The following is a 17,162-nucleotide window of genomic DNA, read 5'->3' on the forward strand; positions in this document are numbered from 1 at the left end:
TTTAAATACCATTTTAAAGAAAAGCAAGGCACTATAGCAGAAATACCATCAAGTAGTAAAAATTATGAAATGATAACCAATAATTGAGGAAAGAAATTTTCCCAATTTGATCTGATACTAATAGTGAAACAAATAAAAGAAAGAGTAATTTTAAGCATGGATATTACAAACATAGGTCTGTTCCTAAAATCATTTAGTTTTAAAAAGTTATTTTAGGCTTAAAGTTCAAAATTCTGTGGAAATTATGTTTATCTTAAAGAAAATATGATTGCTGATACTATGTAAATTAAATAAACAGAGAAAAAAAGTGCTAGGACTATAACATTTTGGTCTCAGAGGCCTTGAACATCATTTATACAAACATGATTTTTCAAAGAAAGATAGGAATTTCTTGACTATAATCTAATAGGAACAAAATTTATTTAGGAAAGGAAAGGGATCAAGCACATCTTTATATAAGGCTTGTAGAGTCCCATTACTTTATTGTACACTATGTGATGCTTATACACAGTTTCTCTGATAAAATGCTGGCCATGAATTTATATCTGCATTTTACTACTTACCTGTGTCTCTGCTACCATATTTTCATCGGGTTTTAGGTGAACAGTGAAGGCCTCTCTCATCTCTCTAATCCCATCGAAGATTACTTCAATTTCAACAATGTGCTGGGTTTCCCCCTCCTTAAATTCAATTTCTACAAATGCAAAATCACAATTTAAAATCTTTTACATACGAATATGAGAAGCTTTTGTTAAGCTTTTTTCACAGTGACCCACAATGAGAAATACATTTTACAGTGTGGTCCAGTGTATGTGTATGTGTGTGTGTGTGTGTGTGTGTGTGTGTGTGTGTGTGTGTGTGTGTGAGAGAGAGAGAGAGAGAGAGACTAAAATGGAATAAAAATTATTAAAAAATCACTTATTCTTACTGTATGCATTACATTCTAATATTTTCATTTTATCTAGAAGAAAAGTTTAATCATAAGCTACTAAATTGATCTGTTGACCCTCAGTTTGAAAAAAATGCTGAATTATGGAATGGACAATCAATAGTTCTAATACTGGCATATAATCAGACAAACTCATCTCTTATTTCCTAGAATTTCTAAACCATTTTAACATAAATCAAATGAATATGATCACAGATATTACTGAATGTGAACAGTATTTACATTTTATATATAGATCTAGAAAAGCTGGATATAACATTTTTAAGATTTTGTCGACATGCCAAATTATATATTAAAAAGACTTCTTTTTGTTGATGTTAACTTTGGAAACTTTGCAACCATTTTAAAGATAAATATTGATGGCATTTTTCCTTCTCGCTCCTGCTCCTCCTCACTAAAAAGGATCATTTCATTATCTTAAGAAGTAAAATCAATTATGCAAATTTCTTTTAACCATTCATTTAAAAATTCTGAAAATGGTAAAAATTAATTGATTTTATTGAACTTGTGAATAAGCAGCTGACTATACCATGAAACTTGGATAAACTATTTTGTTGGTTTTACTATATCTTGAGAAACTGGCTCAGAAGAAGAGAAAATAAAGAAGATATTGCATAATCATTCCAATTGAAGACTATAACAGGTGCTGCTTTCTGATATAACTGCATTTCAATCATTATAATTCAAATTTATAAATCTTTTAAAATATGGCAGAAGAAAATATATCTCCAATTTATTTTATTCTACTTCAATTTTTTACTCACTTCAATTTTTTACTTGCCAATTATAAAAATGTATTTTAAAAAATTGAGTTAGTAAGCTAGACTCACCTTTAAAATTAGTTCCGTTTCTAGATACAGTCATTTTCTGCAAGCGTTAGCACGTTCTGAGTCTTAGACTCCTCATACCCTGAGAGAGCTTTTGGTTCTTGTTCCTGAGGCTGAAAATAGCTAATCATTTCTGGCCCATCAATTTGTTTGGTTTGACCAGTGTGATATTGCATTAAAAAATTAGTTTCTAACACTTAAAAATTTGGAAATTTTATAGGAAAGTATAGATTTTTGAGTACTTTTGCACTTTTCTGCCTGCAACATTCAGATGGCTATGATATTACAGGCTTTTTATTCTCAGCAGGGAATGAACGCTTGTACCATAACTGACTCAGTAATAACTATCAGTCATTTTCTAAATTGTGTTTGCAACTTAGAAGATCAAGATAAATGCCTGAAGGTCTATGATCATCAGAAAGTAATGATTGTTGGTAGTATGAGGTTGGAAACTAGAAACAAAGTAGATAAGGAGAATTCCAAACTTAATTTTGGACATTTATATCTATTCTTTCAGCAAATAACTCAGAGAGAAAGAGAGAGAGAAAGAGAGAGAGAGAGAGAGAGAGAGAGAGAGAGAGAGAGAGAGACTGATTTGCTTTAATTACTTATAAAAGTAAATGATAAAATGGTCCATAAGTTTGAAGAAGAAATGAGATGGATGATAAGCATCCATAACGGGCTCCTAAGGCCAGAGAATCCATGGTCTTTGTAGTTGATATTTTATCACCTTTTTACTGCCCTTCATTAATGCTTGAAGTTTTTATTGCCCTTTCTAGCTTGAAGTTTTAGATTGTGGGTTTTATATAAACTAAAATAGACAACTATCTCAGCTATCATGCACATTGTCAATGTAATAAAATATCCCAGGAAAGTCATTATTTAATACCTTATGACCATAGTGAAGATAAAACCCATCAAAAGTAAAGTAGACTCAAAACAGAAAGTCATTTAATATGTCCACTCAAAATTTCCCTAAGTTCTGACACACATATCCTATAAGTCAAAAGGGAAAATCCAGGAAATAAAATCCATTCTCTGTTTTTATGAAGAAGATTAATTTAAAAGAGTATGTATATTTTATTTCAATTGGATATTTCTCTTATTCTTCTCAAGGTCATTTGTGCTAGCAATAATGTAAGCATGACCTCTCTGGAGACAGGCTCTGGGAGCACTCATACCTTCTGAAACAGGATTGTAGTCTTCTCCAGAGGTGGCTGAGCCGTCCTTGGTGTGGACTCTTACAATGGAAACCTTCGAAGTGTCTCCTTGGCGAATCACTGGGATCTTTACTACCACTGACTGTCCTGGTTCTTTAGGTTCGCTGATGCTAAATTTGCTTTCTCCAAATTTAATAATTGTCTCTAAAATTGTGGGAAACAAGGACAAATTAAATTGTAAGGGGAATGCTTTTTTCCCCCTATTTCTAATGTTTTTTTTTCCATGTAGGAGAAGCTTAATTGCTATTACACTCCTGATTTCTCTCTGTCCCCTCACCTGACATTATTGGTGAGTGTGTTAAAAACAACTGAGTGCAAGTGGCCTAGCTCCTTCCTTAGGAATTAACCAGTTCCCAAAAAGTATATGCTCTGGAAGTCTCTATTTGCCAAAAACTTTATGGGAGCAGGCCACTGAGAGTGGGAAGGGAGGAGGGAAATTTTTGACTCAAGACTACCTACACCCAAGGGGAAGAGGAAAGGTATGAATGTTTGGGATTCAAATCATATTCTTCATCATCAACTTTCAGTTTTAATGGCTTATTTCATTCTCCATTTCACTTAAGTATCCCACCCCCTATTTCTCAATCACTTTAAAAGCCTAGTCAAAAAGAGGGGGATATTTTCTAAGCCACCTGAAATTTTAACACAGATAGATTTCAGTTCCCAATTTATGGTTGAACACAAAAAATGACTTCTTACTATCGGCATCATCTTGGATCCTTATCAGAGTTTCATTTTGTTCACCAACTGCAGCCCCAAAGGGACAGTTGCTTCGTGGAGTGCCAAGAACCAGGCGGAGTTCCTCTATTTCTTCATAGAGTCTGTCATCTATCAGCTCAAGGATGCAAGGCTTTTCAGTCTCACCTAGAACAATAATGACAGCAGGTCAATCTCTCCCCTTAGGTAAAAAAAGATGCATCTTCAACTAGAACATAAGCACCATGAGGGCATTGCCTTTTCCTTGCTTTATCAACAATGCAAATAATAGTATCTGGCATGTAATAAGCCTTCAATAAATATTTGTTCAATGAATGACTAAATATTTGGACATATGCAATGACAGGCTGCTACTTGTATACGTAATTTCTTAAATATGTTTTAAATCCTGTCACCCATGTTAGAAAACAAGGAAAAAGAGCAAATGCCAATTTTGATTATGAATTTCTAGCATTATGATCAGGAAGCAAATTTAGCAGCTTTGTACAGGTTGATTATTGTTAATTAGTCTTAGTTTCTATTACAATTACTGAATCAAATTGATTAAATATTTTAAGGCTCTGGATACATATTAAAAATCTGACATCAATTTCCTTTCATTTCTGTCATTTGAACATTAAGTATATCCCAGCATTGTGAATTCTATATACATGTTATATGCCCTTACCACTGAATAAGTTTTGAAAAAAACAGTATAACACATCACTGGAAACCAATTAATAAGTTGATACAGAAACCAAAAAGACATTCATTCAACCTGTTACAATCTAACTCACCTTATTATCATATGGTGCTCATAAAACTATGATAATATGCTTGTTGAAATCAGGAACTTGCATGTCCTTACTTGTTAAAAACTTGGCTTACCCAAATTCAAAATAAAAATTCAAGCTCAAACTCACCTGGGAGGAATGTGATGATGGAGATATCAGTGTTTGGGCGTTCTTCAAAGTCCATCATCACTTGTGCAGACCCCTGCCGTGTGTAGCATCTCACTGAGGACCTGTATTTGAGATCTCCATTCCTGTGAATCATTGCAACTATCTGCCTGTCATTTTCATTGCCAGTATATACTCGTTCTCTGAATTGCATCTTAGGCACTGTACAAGCAAACATGTAGATTAAAGTGAACAGAATTTTTTTTTTTTTAACAAAAATGACATTTCAGAAAACATGGTTTAGTAGAAAGAATAATTCAACAGAAGTGAGAGGAACTTGCCAGTGTTTTGGCCTTGAGCAAATGACTAAACTTTAAGCATTTTGATTACCTTATCTTTGAAATTTTGTTTTGCCAATTTGTGGAGTAGGAAGATGCAATGAAATGCAAAACGGGAATAAAACCAGATACTTTAAAATATTGTATCTAATATGGTACTTACTCATGAGCTTCTCAGAATTTTTTGACACTAAGAATTATACACGTAATTACAAATATAATTTATCCAGACCATATTGGAAAAGTTTACAATGAGTATAATATTACACATACATAAAATATTTGGATGACACCTATGCTATGTCAATTAAATACACATCTTGCTGACAAAAGATTAGACTGCTCCAAGCAACATTAAAATAATCATGGTAGAAGATTTTTCAGAATTCCCTTGTGCTGATGTGTCAGAAAGCCTTGCCATGTATCCATTGTCTGGTGGTCTCAGACAATGTTTTCGGCACCTTATTAGGGAAATTTAAGGTATGTCTGGGTGTTAGGAAATGACAAAAAGTGTCTTGTGTTGAGAAGTGGAAAAAGATCATTGACACTAAAGGGTCTTGAGTTGTGCAGCTCCATGTAGTTTAACACCTCTGTGATGAGAGAATTCTTTAAAATTTTTTTTTCAATTACAGTTGACTTTCAATTTTATTGAGTATATTTCCTACATTGTACTTTACATCCCCATGATGATTTTATAATTGCCAATTTGTATTTTCTAATCTTGTCGTGTTTTTTACCCAGGCCCCACCTCTACTCCCATCTGGTGACCATCAAAATGTTCTCTAATTATGGATTTCTATTTTGTTTTGTAGATTCCAAATATAAATGAAATCATATGATATTTGTATTTCTCTATCTGACTTATTTCCCTCTACATCTATCCATGTTATTGCATATGGCAAGATTTCATTCTTTTTTATAGCTTAGTAATATTCTATTGTATATATATACTACATCTTTACCCATTCATCTATCGATAGACACTAAGGTTGCTTCCATTTCTTGCTTATTATAAATTATGCTGCAGCGAATATTGGGATACATAAATCTTTCAAATTAATGTTTTGAATTTCCTTAGATAAATACCCAGAAATAGGATTGCTGGGTCATATTGTAGTACTATTACAAATCTTTTGAGGAACCTCCATACTGTTTTCCATAATAGCTGTACCAATTTGCAATCTCACCTACAGTGCATGAGGGTTTTCTTTTATTCACATCCTCAATAAAGCTTGTTATTAGTTGCCTTATTAATGATGGCTATTCTGATAGGTGTGAAGTCATATCTCATTGTGGTTTTTAATTTGCATTTCTCTGATAATTGGTGACTTAGCATATTTTCATGTGCCTATTGGTCATTGGTATGTCTTCAATGGAGAAATGACTATTCATGTCCATTGTCCATTTTGTTGCATCGGATTTTGTGTGTGTGTGTGTGTGTGTGTGTGTGTGTGTGTGTTAAGTTGTTTGAGTTCTTTATTTTGGATATTAACTCCTTATTAACATATCATTGACGAATATTGTCTCCCATTCAGTAGGCTTTGTTTTGTTAATGGTTTACTTTGCTGCACCAAAACTTTTTAGTTTGATGTAGTTCTATTTGTTAATTTTGTTTGTTTCACGTACTTAAGGAGACATATCCCCCCAAAATATTACTAAGAGCAGTATCATAGAGTTTATGCCTATGTTTTCTTCTAGGAGTTTTATAGTTCAAGTCTTAAATTTAAGTCTTTAATCCATTCTGAGTTTATTCTTGTATATAGTATAAGAAAGTATTCCAGTTTCATTCTTTTTCATATATGTGTCCAGTTTTCCCAACATCATTTATTGAAGAGACTGTCTTCAGCCCACTGTTTTCTTGCCTTCTTTATCCTAGATTAATTGACCATATAGATGGGCTTATTTCTTGGCTCTCTATTATTTTCTGTTGATCTACATGTCTATTTTTGTGCCAGTATAATGCCATTTTGATTAGTTTGGCCGTGTAGTTATAATTTGATGTCAAGTAGCATGATACCTCTAACATTGTTCTTTCTCTATTGCTTTAGCTATTTGTGATTGCTTATAAATTTTAGAATTATTTGTTCTGGTTCTGTTAAAAATGCCATTAGTATTTTTACATGGATTGCACTGAATCTGTAAATTGCTTTGAGTAGTATAAACATGCTAATGATTTTAAGTCTTCCTATCCATGAGCATGGTATACGCTTCCATTTAATTGTATCTTGTATTTCTTTCTTCAACATCTTATGTTTTCTGAGTACAGGTCTTTTACCTCTTTGGTTAAATTATTCCCGTGTATGTATATATGTATGTATGTATGTATGTATTTATAAATTGATGTTTATTTATTTTTTTAAGGATTTAAAAAATATATTTTTTTCAATTACAGTTGGCATACATTATATTAGTTTCAGGTGTACAACAGAGTGATTAGACATCTGTACAACATATGAAGTGATTATCCAATAAATCTAGTACCTATCTGACACCATATATAGTTATTACAATATTATTGACTATATTCCTTATGCTGTACTTTACACCTCCATGACAATCTTGTAACTACCAATTTATATTTCTTAATCTTTCCCTCTTTTACACCCATCTCCCAATCCCCCTATCATCTGGTGCTCTCAATATATTCTCTGTATCTATGAGTTTGTGTCTTTTTTTTTATTATTCTTTAGACTCCACATGTAACTGAAATCATACGGCATTTGTCTTTGTCTGAATTACTCCACTCAGCACAATACCCTCTAGGTCCAACCATGTTGATGCAGATGGCAAGATTTCATTATATGTACCACCTTGTTATCCATTCATCTATTGATGTATACCAGTTTGCCTCCATATCTTGACTATTGTAAATAGTGCTGCAGTGAACATATACATTCACATATTATTTTGAAGTATTGTTTTGGGTTTCTTCAAATAAGTAACCAAAAATGGGATTACTGAGTCCTTCTTTGTCTTTTGTTATAGTTTTTGTTTTAAAGTTTATTTTATCTGGTATAAGTATTGCTAACGCAGCTGTGTTTTGTTTCCTTTCCATTTCCATGAAACTTTTTTTTAAAAAAAATATCTCTTTACTTTTAGTCTTTGTGTGTCTTTAAACTTGAAGCAAATCTCTTGTAGGCAGCATGTGCATGGGTCTTGTTTTCTTATCCACTCAGCCACCCTATGTCTTTTGATTGGAGCATTTAATCCACCTACATTGAAAGTAATTATTGATAGATATACAGTTATTGCCATTTTATATTCACATTTAAAAAATATTTTCTTCTTCTCCTTCTAGAACTTCCTTGAGCATTTCTTGTAATACTCATTTGGTATTGGTAAACTTCTTTAGGTTTTTCTTGTCTGGGAACCTCTTTATCTGTCCTTCAACTTTAAATGATAGCTTTGCTGGATAGAGTAATCTTGACTGTAGGTCTTTGTTTTTCATCACTTTGAATGTTTTGTGCCAATTCCTTCTGGCCTGAAAATTTCCATAGATAAATCAGCTTACAGTCTTATGGTAGCAGTCTTGTAGGTAACTAACTGTTTTTCTCTTGCTGCTTTTAAGATTCTTTTTAACTTTTGTCTTTTTAATTATAAGTTGTCTGGTATTGGTATCTTGGGGTTCATCTCATTTGAAACTGTCTGTGCTTCCTGGGCTTGCGTGTCTGTTTCTGTCACCAAGTTAGCATAGTTTTCAGTCATTATTTCTTTGAATAGGTTTTCAATTCATCACTCTGTCTCTTCTCCTTCTGATACCTCTGTGATGTGAATGTTGGTATACTTGATGTTGACCTTAAGATCTCTTAAACTAGCCTCATTTTTTTTTTTTGGATTTTTTTTCTTGTCGCTATTCCGATTGGGTGTTTTCTGTTCTCTTATCTTCTAAATCTCTGAATTGATCCTATGCTTCATCTAATCTACTGATTCCCTCTAATGTACTCTTCATTTAAGCTATTGTATTCTTCATTTCTGACTGGTTCTTTTTTATGTCTTCCATTTTCATTTTTATGTTTTGTATCTCTTTGTTCAAGTTTTTACTGAGTTTCTCTACTCTTCCTTTAAGTTCATTGAGCATCCTTAGAACAAGTGTTTTGAACTCTGCATTTGATAATTTTCTTGTCTTCATTTTGTTGAGTTCTTTTTCTTGACCTTTGTTCTGTTCTTTCATGTAAGACATGTTTCTTTGTCTCCCCATTTAGGCTGCCTCTCTGTGTCTGTTTTGATGTATTAAGTAGGGAGAGGAGGACGCTCTGCAGCTAAGAAAATCCTCCCAATCTTGACTGCCACACACCGTTCTGGGCCTGGGCCATTGTTTTGCATCTCTGCCCCTTCTACCAATCTCTAGATGACCTCTTACGTATGTCCCCAGTTATAGGACTTCTGTTCAGCCAGACCTCCCAGTGATTGCTGTTCTGTAGTTTTGTTATAATTTTGGTGTGGTCACAAGAGGAGACTTGCACAGCATCTATCTTCTATGCCATTCTGACCGGTCCTACAAATCTTACGTTTAACTTTTAATGTGCTATTGTAATTACACATGATCCTCCTTTTGTCTTTTAACATTTGTACTAGCTTTATAATTGATCGATCCACTGCTTTTATTATATATTTTCCTTTGCCAATGAGAGTTTCTCTTTTTTTTCTGAGATATTTTCTTAATCCTATTTTTAATCTATTTTTTCCCCCTCTTTTACAGAAGTTCCTTTAACATTTCTTGTACTACTGATTTGGTAGTAGAACTCCTTAAGATTTTTTCTTGTCTAGGGGGCTTTTTATTTCTCCTTCAATTCTTTTTTTCTTTTTAAAGGTACTCAAATATGCTTCAAATTTTAAAAAGATCTCTCCTTTAATTCTAAATGATAGCCTTGTGGGTAGAACAATCTTGGTTGTTGGTCCTTGCTTTTTAACACTTTGAGTATTTTGAGCCAATACTTTTTAGCTTGATAAGTTTCTGTTGATAAATCAGCTGACAGTCTTATGGGAGCTCCCTCGTAGGTAACTACTTCTCTCTTGCTGCTTTTAAGATTCTTTCTTTGTCTTTAACATATAGCATTTTAATTATAACGTGTCTTGGTGTGGGCCTCTTTGGGTTCACCTTGAGACACTCTGTTCTTCCTGGATTTGTATGTCTATTTTCTTTACCAGGTTAGGTAAGTTTTTTGTCATTATTTCTTCAAATAGATTTTCAATCCCTTGCTCTCTCTCTTTTCTTTCTGTTGCTCCTATGACACAAATGATATTGTCCCTGAGGTCCTTGCACTATCTTTTTCTTTTAATTATTTTTTTGGTTGTTTTTCTAATTGGGCATTTTCCACTATTTGTATTTCCAATCGCTGACTTGATCCTGTGCTACATATAATCTGTTGTTGATTCCTTCTGATATATTCTTTATTTCAGTCATAATAACCTTAATTTCTGAAGATTTTTTATGGTTTCCTTTCTATTGTGTACATTCTCACTGAGTTCATATTTTCTTACCCCAATTTTATTGAGCATCCTTATTACTAGAGTTTTGAACTCTGTATCTGGTTGATTGCTTGCTTCCCTTTAGTTTAGTTTTTTTTTTTTTCCTGGAGTTTTTTCCTCTTTTCGTTTGGGACCATGTTTCTTTGTTTCTTCATTTTGGTTGCCTCCATGTGTTTGTTTCTATGTATTAGGTAGATCTTCTATATCTCCCAGTTTTGGCAGAGTGGACTTATATAGTAGATGTCCCCTGGGGCCCAGTGGCACAGTCTCTCTGGTCATCTGAGACAGGTGCTCTAGAGGTGTCCTCTGTGTTTTTGAATGCCATCATGTCATAGTTGAGCCTTAATTGCTGTTAGTACATCAGTGCAGGCATTGACTTTCAGGTTGATTTGCTATGAATACTGGCTGTAACTACTGCTGATGAGTGGTTGGGCAGAGTTGTGCAGGGGCTGACTGACCCTAGGGAACAAAATTCCTTTTAACTGGGCCCTGGTGCCTGCTGAGTCCTCCCTTTGGATTTGTAATTTGTGGAGGTAATTGAGTGGTGCTCTGGTGTGGTTTAAATCCAGATACCAGGTATTTGGTTCTGGGGTCTCTTTGAAGGGATTTGGGTGCAGCCCAAGATCAGCTGCTGTCTGTACTCAGCCTAGGGTCACCTGGTTGCTTGCTGTCTGTGCTGGCTTGCTGGCACCTGGTAGTGGTTTTGCTCTGAACTGGGCTTGGGGCTGCTTAGCAAAGGGACAGGGTATGCTGAAGCCAGCTACTGTTTTGGGGAGTTTTTGGACCTTTGAGAGATTTTAGGAAACCCCAGCATGAGATGAGGCTGGCTGTTTGTATGGAATATCTACCGGCAGAGTTTTGGGCTGAGTGCGTGAGTAAGCTGAAGAGGAGCCTCAGAGAATCACCAGAGTGGGGAAGCAGTATTAGCCAGGTTAATGGAGGCTCAAATTTGGTGCCTACCAACATGTATAAATGGAGGTCTCAACAAAGCAACAATGGCACTTGCTAGAATTTCTGCCTATACTTGCAGATTGTGTGGTTAGAGGGCTTAACAAAGGAACAATAGTGCCTACCAGTACTTTAGTCCTGGAAAGAGCAAGCTCTCCAGACCTTGTTCTGAAGCCAGGCAATTTAGTTCCTCCCCATTTATCCCTAAAGCTTTTCAAGCTGCTGTCCCTTCTCTGGTCCTTAGGGTGATTGTATGCAAGTGAGTCTGTGCTCAGGCCCTTTAAAGGATGCCGGGTCCCACTCAATTATTAAGCATCATATGTGGGTGTGAGACCAGCCCTTTTTGTGTCTCCACCTGTCCTATCAGATCAACATGGCTTCTTCTTTATATCCTTAGTTGTAACAGTTCCGTTCATCTAGTTTTTAGGTGGTTCTCAAGGGCGTTTGTCCATTTTGACCAGAAGTCTATGATGAGGGTATTCTTTAGACACAATCAAGATATTGATGATGATATCACTTTTTCTTTTTTTAATTTGAGAGAAAAACTGAAATTTTCTTCTGAGTCTTATTCTATCAAAATAATCAGGAGATGGAAGGAAGACATGGTCAGCTAGGATATTGTTATGTGTTGAGCATTGTCTCCCTCAAATTCATAGGTTGAAGTTCTAAATCCCAGTGCCTGAGAACGTGATTTTATATGTCTTTATAGAGGTAATCAAGTAAAAAATGAAGTCATTAGGTTGGGACCTATTTAATATAACTGGTGTCCTTCTAGGGTAGGTAGGACAGAGAGACAGACATAGATGATGTGAAGACACATAAGGAAAAGATGGCCATTTACAAGCAAAGGAGAAAGGCCTGGAACATATCCTTCTCTCAAAGTCCTCAGAGCCAACCCTGTCAACATCTTGATCTTGGACTCTTAGCCACCAAAACTGTAACATGAGATTTCTGAGTCTATAGTACTTTGCTATGGCAGCTCTAGCAAACTAATACAGGTACATAAACCTTAGTTAATTTTCTTACTTAACATTTATATAAAGTCTAGCTTATCATTTTACTTATCATTCTAAATTAATAAACACTCACAATCTGAGACAGAGTCATTTATGGACACTGTGGCTTTGCTAGGCTCTCCAAGGGCAGCATTCATAGGCATACGAAGCATCAGTTCAAATCTCTCAATTCCCTCCAACAGTGGTTGTCCAAGATCATCCAGAATGATAACACGAACTGTCTGCATGTTGACTCCAGGTGCAAAATCTATATTACGACTAATTCCCACATAATCTGTTCCAGCTATAATAGTAACAAAAAATTATTCAATTGGAGACTGAATAAACTTAAACAAAATTATAATAAGCAAATCATGTAGTTATATTTTATAATTCTTTTAAAAATACAGACTGGTATAATATTACAGAAAAATATATTTAATGAAATATAAAATATTAGTATCTACATTGGTCATTAAGCTAGTAGATCGAAGATCAGATTCTTGTTTGTCTTATCTATGTCTAAGATGTTATTTTAGCTTTAGTTATTTTCACTTTGTTTTTAATAGTTTTTCCATGTTCATTTTGGAATTCTCAAAAGGAACTAATAAAAAGCAGGTCTAAAAATCAGCATATCAATCAGACATTATCAAATAATATATAAAATACATATGTTTAAATTTCATTAACATTAGTTAAATATCTATATCTGTGAGCTACTACAGAACATTCTATTTATGTCAGTAGTTGCCTGCTGGTTAAATCAACACATTTCAGATATAAACTTTTGTCCCACATGCTCCACCCACATTCACCCCAGGTAAGGAGAGCAATCCATTATTCTCAAAGAATATTTGGTCTGTTGTTGGCTTATTACTTTTCAGACCATGTGGTACATATCTAGTGTTGACATCTCTGTTTACGTCTCAAGAAGTTAAAAACAAAACTTTCTTTTAATCTTTAGTTACTACATACATAAATACTAAGAGCAGAGGATGATAATTCAATGTCATTGCTTCTTTGTTTTCATAACTTCTCTCATTTTGTATTAACTTCATCTCTGAATATGCAGCAGTATGTGAATGTGCCTGTCTTTAATTCATTTTTTAAAATCTCTGTATTTGAATCCATTGTGGTTCTTCTTATATTTTTCTTTTCCTATTCTTCTTCACTTTTATCCTCAAGTCTTTATTTTATTTGAATTTTCTCTTATGACTAATTGACTTATGACAAAATGACTAATTGGGCTAAACAAATGTTTGTCAAAGACTGACTACATGCAAAGCATTATACTGGGTCTACTACATTTAAAAAGTTAAAACTTAAGGGTGACTTTTGAAATGATATGGCTTCTGCTTGCTTTGTGTGATAAGTGTGTAGTGTGGATATGATGTACATGTGTGCATGCATGTGTGTGTATGTGAGTAAAAGAGAGAGTTTGTATTGTTGGTAAGTTAGAAGGAAAGCTTGTCCTACACCTTATGATAAACTTTTTGGAGATGCAGATTCTAGAATAAAAGGTAGGCATGTGCAAGCTAGAAGAATAAAATGTGGAAAAGCTTTTTGGATCTGAACTATATATGAAGACATTTGGTTAAACTGAGGCAGGGACCACATTGGTGTTGTTTACCTGCAAGATACTTAAATATCATTAGATTTCTGTGAAGGTGGCCAACATGATTAGTCTTGTGCATATGATGTCATAATATTCAACGATTTTAGATTTGCCGAATGTAGTGAACAAATTCATGCAAATATAGCCATTAGAATTTAGTCTTATGTGTTTTTAACTTAGCCTCTGATTTATAGCCCTTAAATTTATTTTATCACGGTAGTAAATAGAGCCTCAATTTACTTATCATGTAGTAATAATTTTCAGAAAAATCCAAGGTAAGTTGAAAATTGTAGAACAATCAAAAGAGTTACTGTAGGAAACTTCTCACCATTGGCAGAGGGTGGATCTGTTTTCTGAGATCTCAGGGTAACACTAGAAGACCTGGACAGGTCAGTGCCTGTTCTCCATACCCGCACTTCCACATAGCCAGCACTCTCATCTACAGAGTACTCAAAATCACCAAAGTAGAAGATGGGTTCTGTTAAGAACAAAACAGAAAGCATTGCTATTATTTTTATTTTTGCACATCAAACTCTACTGACGTAATTTCGAAGAAGAGTTAACTTCATCATATTGACTTCCTTATATCATATTTTTTAGTAAGATAACATCTCTTTAATCTATAGATATATATATTGCTTTCAGTTCAAAATGTCTGTGTTGAAAAACAAACAAACAAAAATACTATGGTAAACTGCTTAATGGAACATTCTCATCTTGAAGCATAAGTTACCCATATTAATGACTTTGAAATGTACTTTCTGGAAGTTTAGCTGGTAAAATAGCACCAAAATGAAACAAAATACATAAAGTTAAAATTCTATGAGTTTGGCCCTACTGTTCATTATACCATATCCTACCAAGTTTTCTCTCTGGAGACTATTTGACTTTTAACCTCTTCTAGTCCTTTAGATTTGGCCTTAATCCAGTATATTTGGGTCTCTTATAACCACTATAGAGTTAGCACCTATTGGATAACTAGACTAAATATATATATGATTACCTGGCCTGGAGAGTTTAGAGAGACCAGAACATAATTGTAGATTAGCTGTAGAAGGTTGGGGGTATCCTATACCAACTGAGGTTCCAGTGGAGAAATAATCTCATACTAAGATGTTTACATTTTTCTTAAACATGAAGGAAATAATTGACTTAAGTCATTAAAATTAACACATCTTTGGAGACTTTGTATTTTCCTCCAGTTTTAGTGATGAATTGATCTAATCATCATTTCCTGTCTGATTCCACTGGTGAGCAACAGTTTGCCTTGTAAGATCACTGCCAGAAGTCTGAGGTATAGAAGTCAGTGGACTAATAAAGAAAACTGAGAGATGATTTGTGAGGTTACTTAAAAAAATTATTTTGAAATATCTATAGTCTCATAGGAAGTCACAGAAATAGTATATACTTTACCCTTTGGGAGCTTATTTTATAAGTAATCATTAACGAAGATAAATTAATTTAGTGTATACATAACATGGTGACTGACCCTTTGACTTTAGACATTTTGCTCATCTGTGTCTGGTTTTATGACTCAAAGAAATGTGTCTTAAAGGTCAGGCAACATATATCAATGTTCCTTAAAACACAAGGCCATTAAAGAGAAGACCATTGTGTTTTACAGCATCTAATTGAGTTACGAAACATACAAAATCAAACAAAACCCTACAATGATGGCTCACAATCAAAGGAAACCAATTTTGTGCAATTCAATTTGAATAGGAATATTTATTTTCCTATTCTAAGTAAATAATCTTTATTAAAACTGCAAAATTGTGTTTTATTATTATTTTTTTTTATATGGGGGCATGAAAAAAAGCATATAACTCTCCTTAATTTTTTTAATAATATATTTTTATTTTTCAATTATAGTTGATATAGAATATTATATTAGTTTCAAGTGTACAACATAATGATTAGACATCTATGAAACTCATGAAGCGATCACCTCAATAAATCTAGTACACATCTGATACCATACAGAGTTATTACAATATTATTGACTATATTCTTATGCTGTACTTTACATATCCATGACTATTTTGTAACTACCAATTTGCATTTCTTAATCCCTTCCCCCTTTTCACCCGCCCTCCAAACCTCCTCAAAATAGTCTCTGTATTTATGAGTCTGTTTTATTTATTTTATACTTTAGATTCCACATGTAAGTGAAATCATATGACATATATCTTTCTCTGTCTCACTTATTCCACTCAGCACAATACCTTCTAGTCCATCCATGTTGATGCAGATGGCAAAATTTCATTATTTTTTATGGCTGAGGTAATATTCTATTGTATATGTGTACTACCTTTTCTTTATCCATTCAAATATTGATGGACACTCAGATCGCCTTCATATCTTGGCTATTATTACCCACTGCAATGACCACGTGGATGCACTTGCCCATATGTTCAAAATAGTATTTTGAATTTCTTCAGATAAATATCCAGAAGTGGAATTATTGGGTCCTTCTTTGTCTCTTGTTACAGCTTTTGTTTTAAAAATTATTTGGTCTGGTATAGTTATTGCTACCCCAGTTGTGTTTTGTTTCCTTTCCATTTCCATGAAATATCTTTTTTCATCCCTTTACTTTTAATCTGTGTGTGTCTTTTGATCTGAAGTGATTCTCTTGTAGGCAAGAGTCTTGTTTTCTTATCCATTCAGCTGCCCTATCTTTTGATTTGAGCATTTAATTATTTTTCATTTAAAGTACTTATTGCCATTTCATTACATATATATTTTCTTCTTAAACAAGACTGACCAACAGTAATACTGTCTTGGTGGTGATGAACTCTTAGCTTTTTATTGTCTGGGAAAGTCTTTATCTATCTTTCAGTCTGTCCTTTGATGATAGCTTTGCTGGATAGAGTAATCTTGGTTGTAGGTCCTTGCTTTTCATCACTTTGAATATTTTTTGCTAAGCTCTTCTGGCCTGCAAAGTTTCTGTTGAGAAGTTGGCTGACAGTCTTATGAGAGCTCCCTTGTAGGTAAATAATTGCTTTTCCTTTGTTGCTTTTATATTCTCTTTTTTGTCTTTAACCTTTGGCATTTTAATTATGTGTCTTGATGTGGGCCTGTTTGGGTTCATCTTGTTTGGGCCTCTTTGCATTTCCTGGGCTTGCATATCTATTTCCTTTATCAGGTTAGGAAAGTTTTTTGTCATTATTTTCTCAAATAAGTTTTCAATTCCTGTTCTCTCTCTT

At 33.9% G+C, this 17,162-nt stretch overlaps 1 protein-coding gene across 1 annotated transcript in view; it reads right to left on the reverse strand.

Moving 5' to 3' along the window:
* FREM2 (FRAS1 related extracellular matrix protein 2) overlaps nucleotides 1-17,162 on the reverse strand; it is a 268,872-nt gene that overhangs the window by 85,041 nt on the left and 166,669 nt on the right. Inside the window, exons 7-12 of the mRNA XM_006915781.3 lie at nucleotides 14,285-14,434; nucleotides 12,436-12,645; nucleotides 4,616-4,813; nucleotides 3,696-3,860; nucleotides 2,958-3,140; nucleotides 564-694 (exon numbers count right to left, since the gene is read on the reverse strand). Coding sequence (XP_006915843.1) covers nucleotides 564-694; nucleotides 2,958-3,140; nucleotides 3,696-3,860; nucleotides 4,616-4,813; nucleotides 12,436-12,645; nucleotides 14,285-14,434 — 1,037 coding nt within the window. The remainder of the gene's footprint in view (nucleotides 1-563; nucleotides 695-2,957; nucleotides 3,141-3,695; nucleotides 3,861-4,615; nucleotides 4,814-12,435; nucleotides 12,646-14,284; nucleotides 14,435-17,162) is intronic.

This window comes from Pteropus alecto, unplaced genomic scaffold, assembly GCF_000325575.1.
Source record: "Pteropus alecto unplaced genomic scaffold, ASM32557v1 scaffold16, whole genome shotgun sequence".
In the NCBI taxonomy this organism is placed as follows: Eukaryota; Metazoa; Chordata; class Mammalia; order Chiroptera; family Pteropodidae; genus Pteropus; species Pteropus alecto.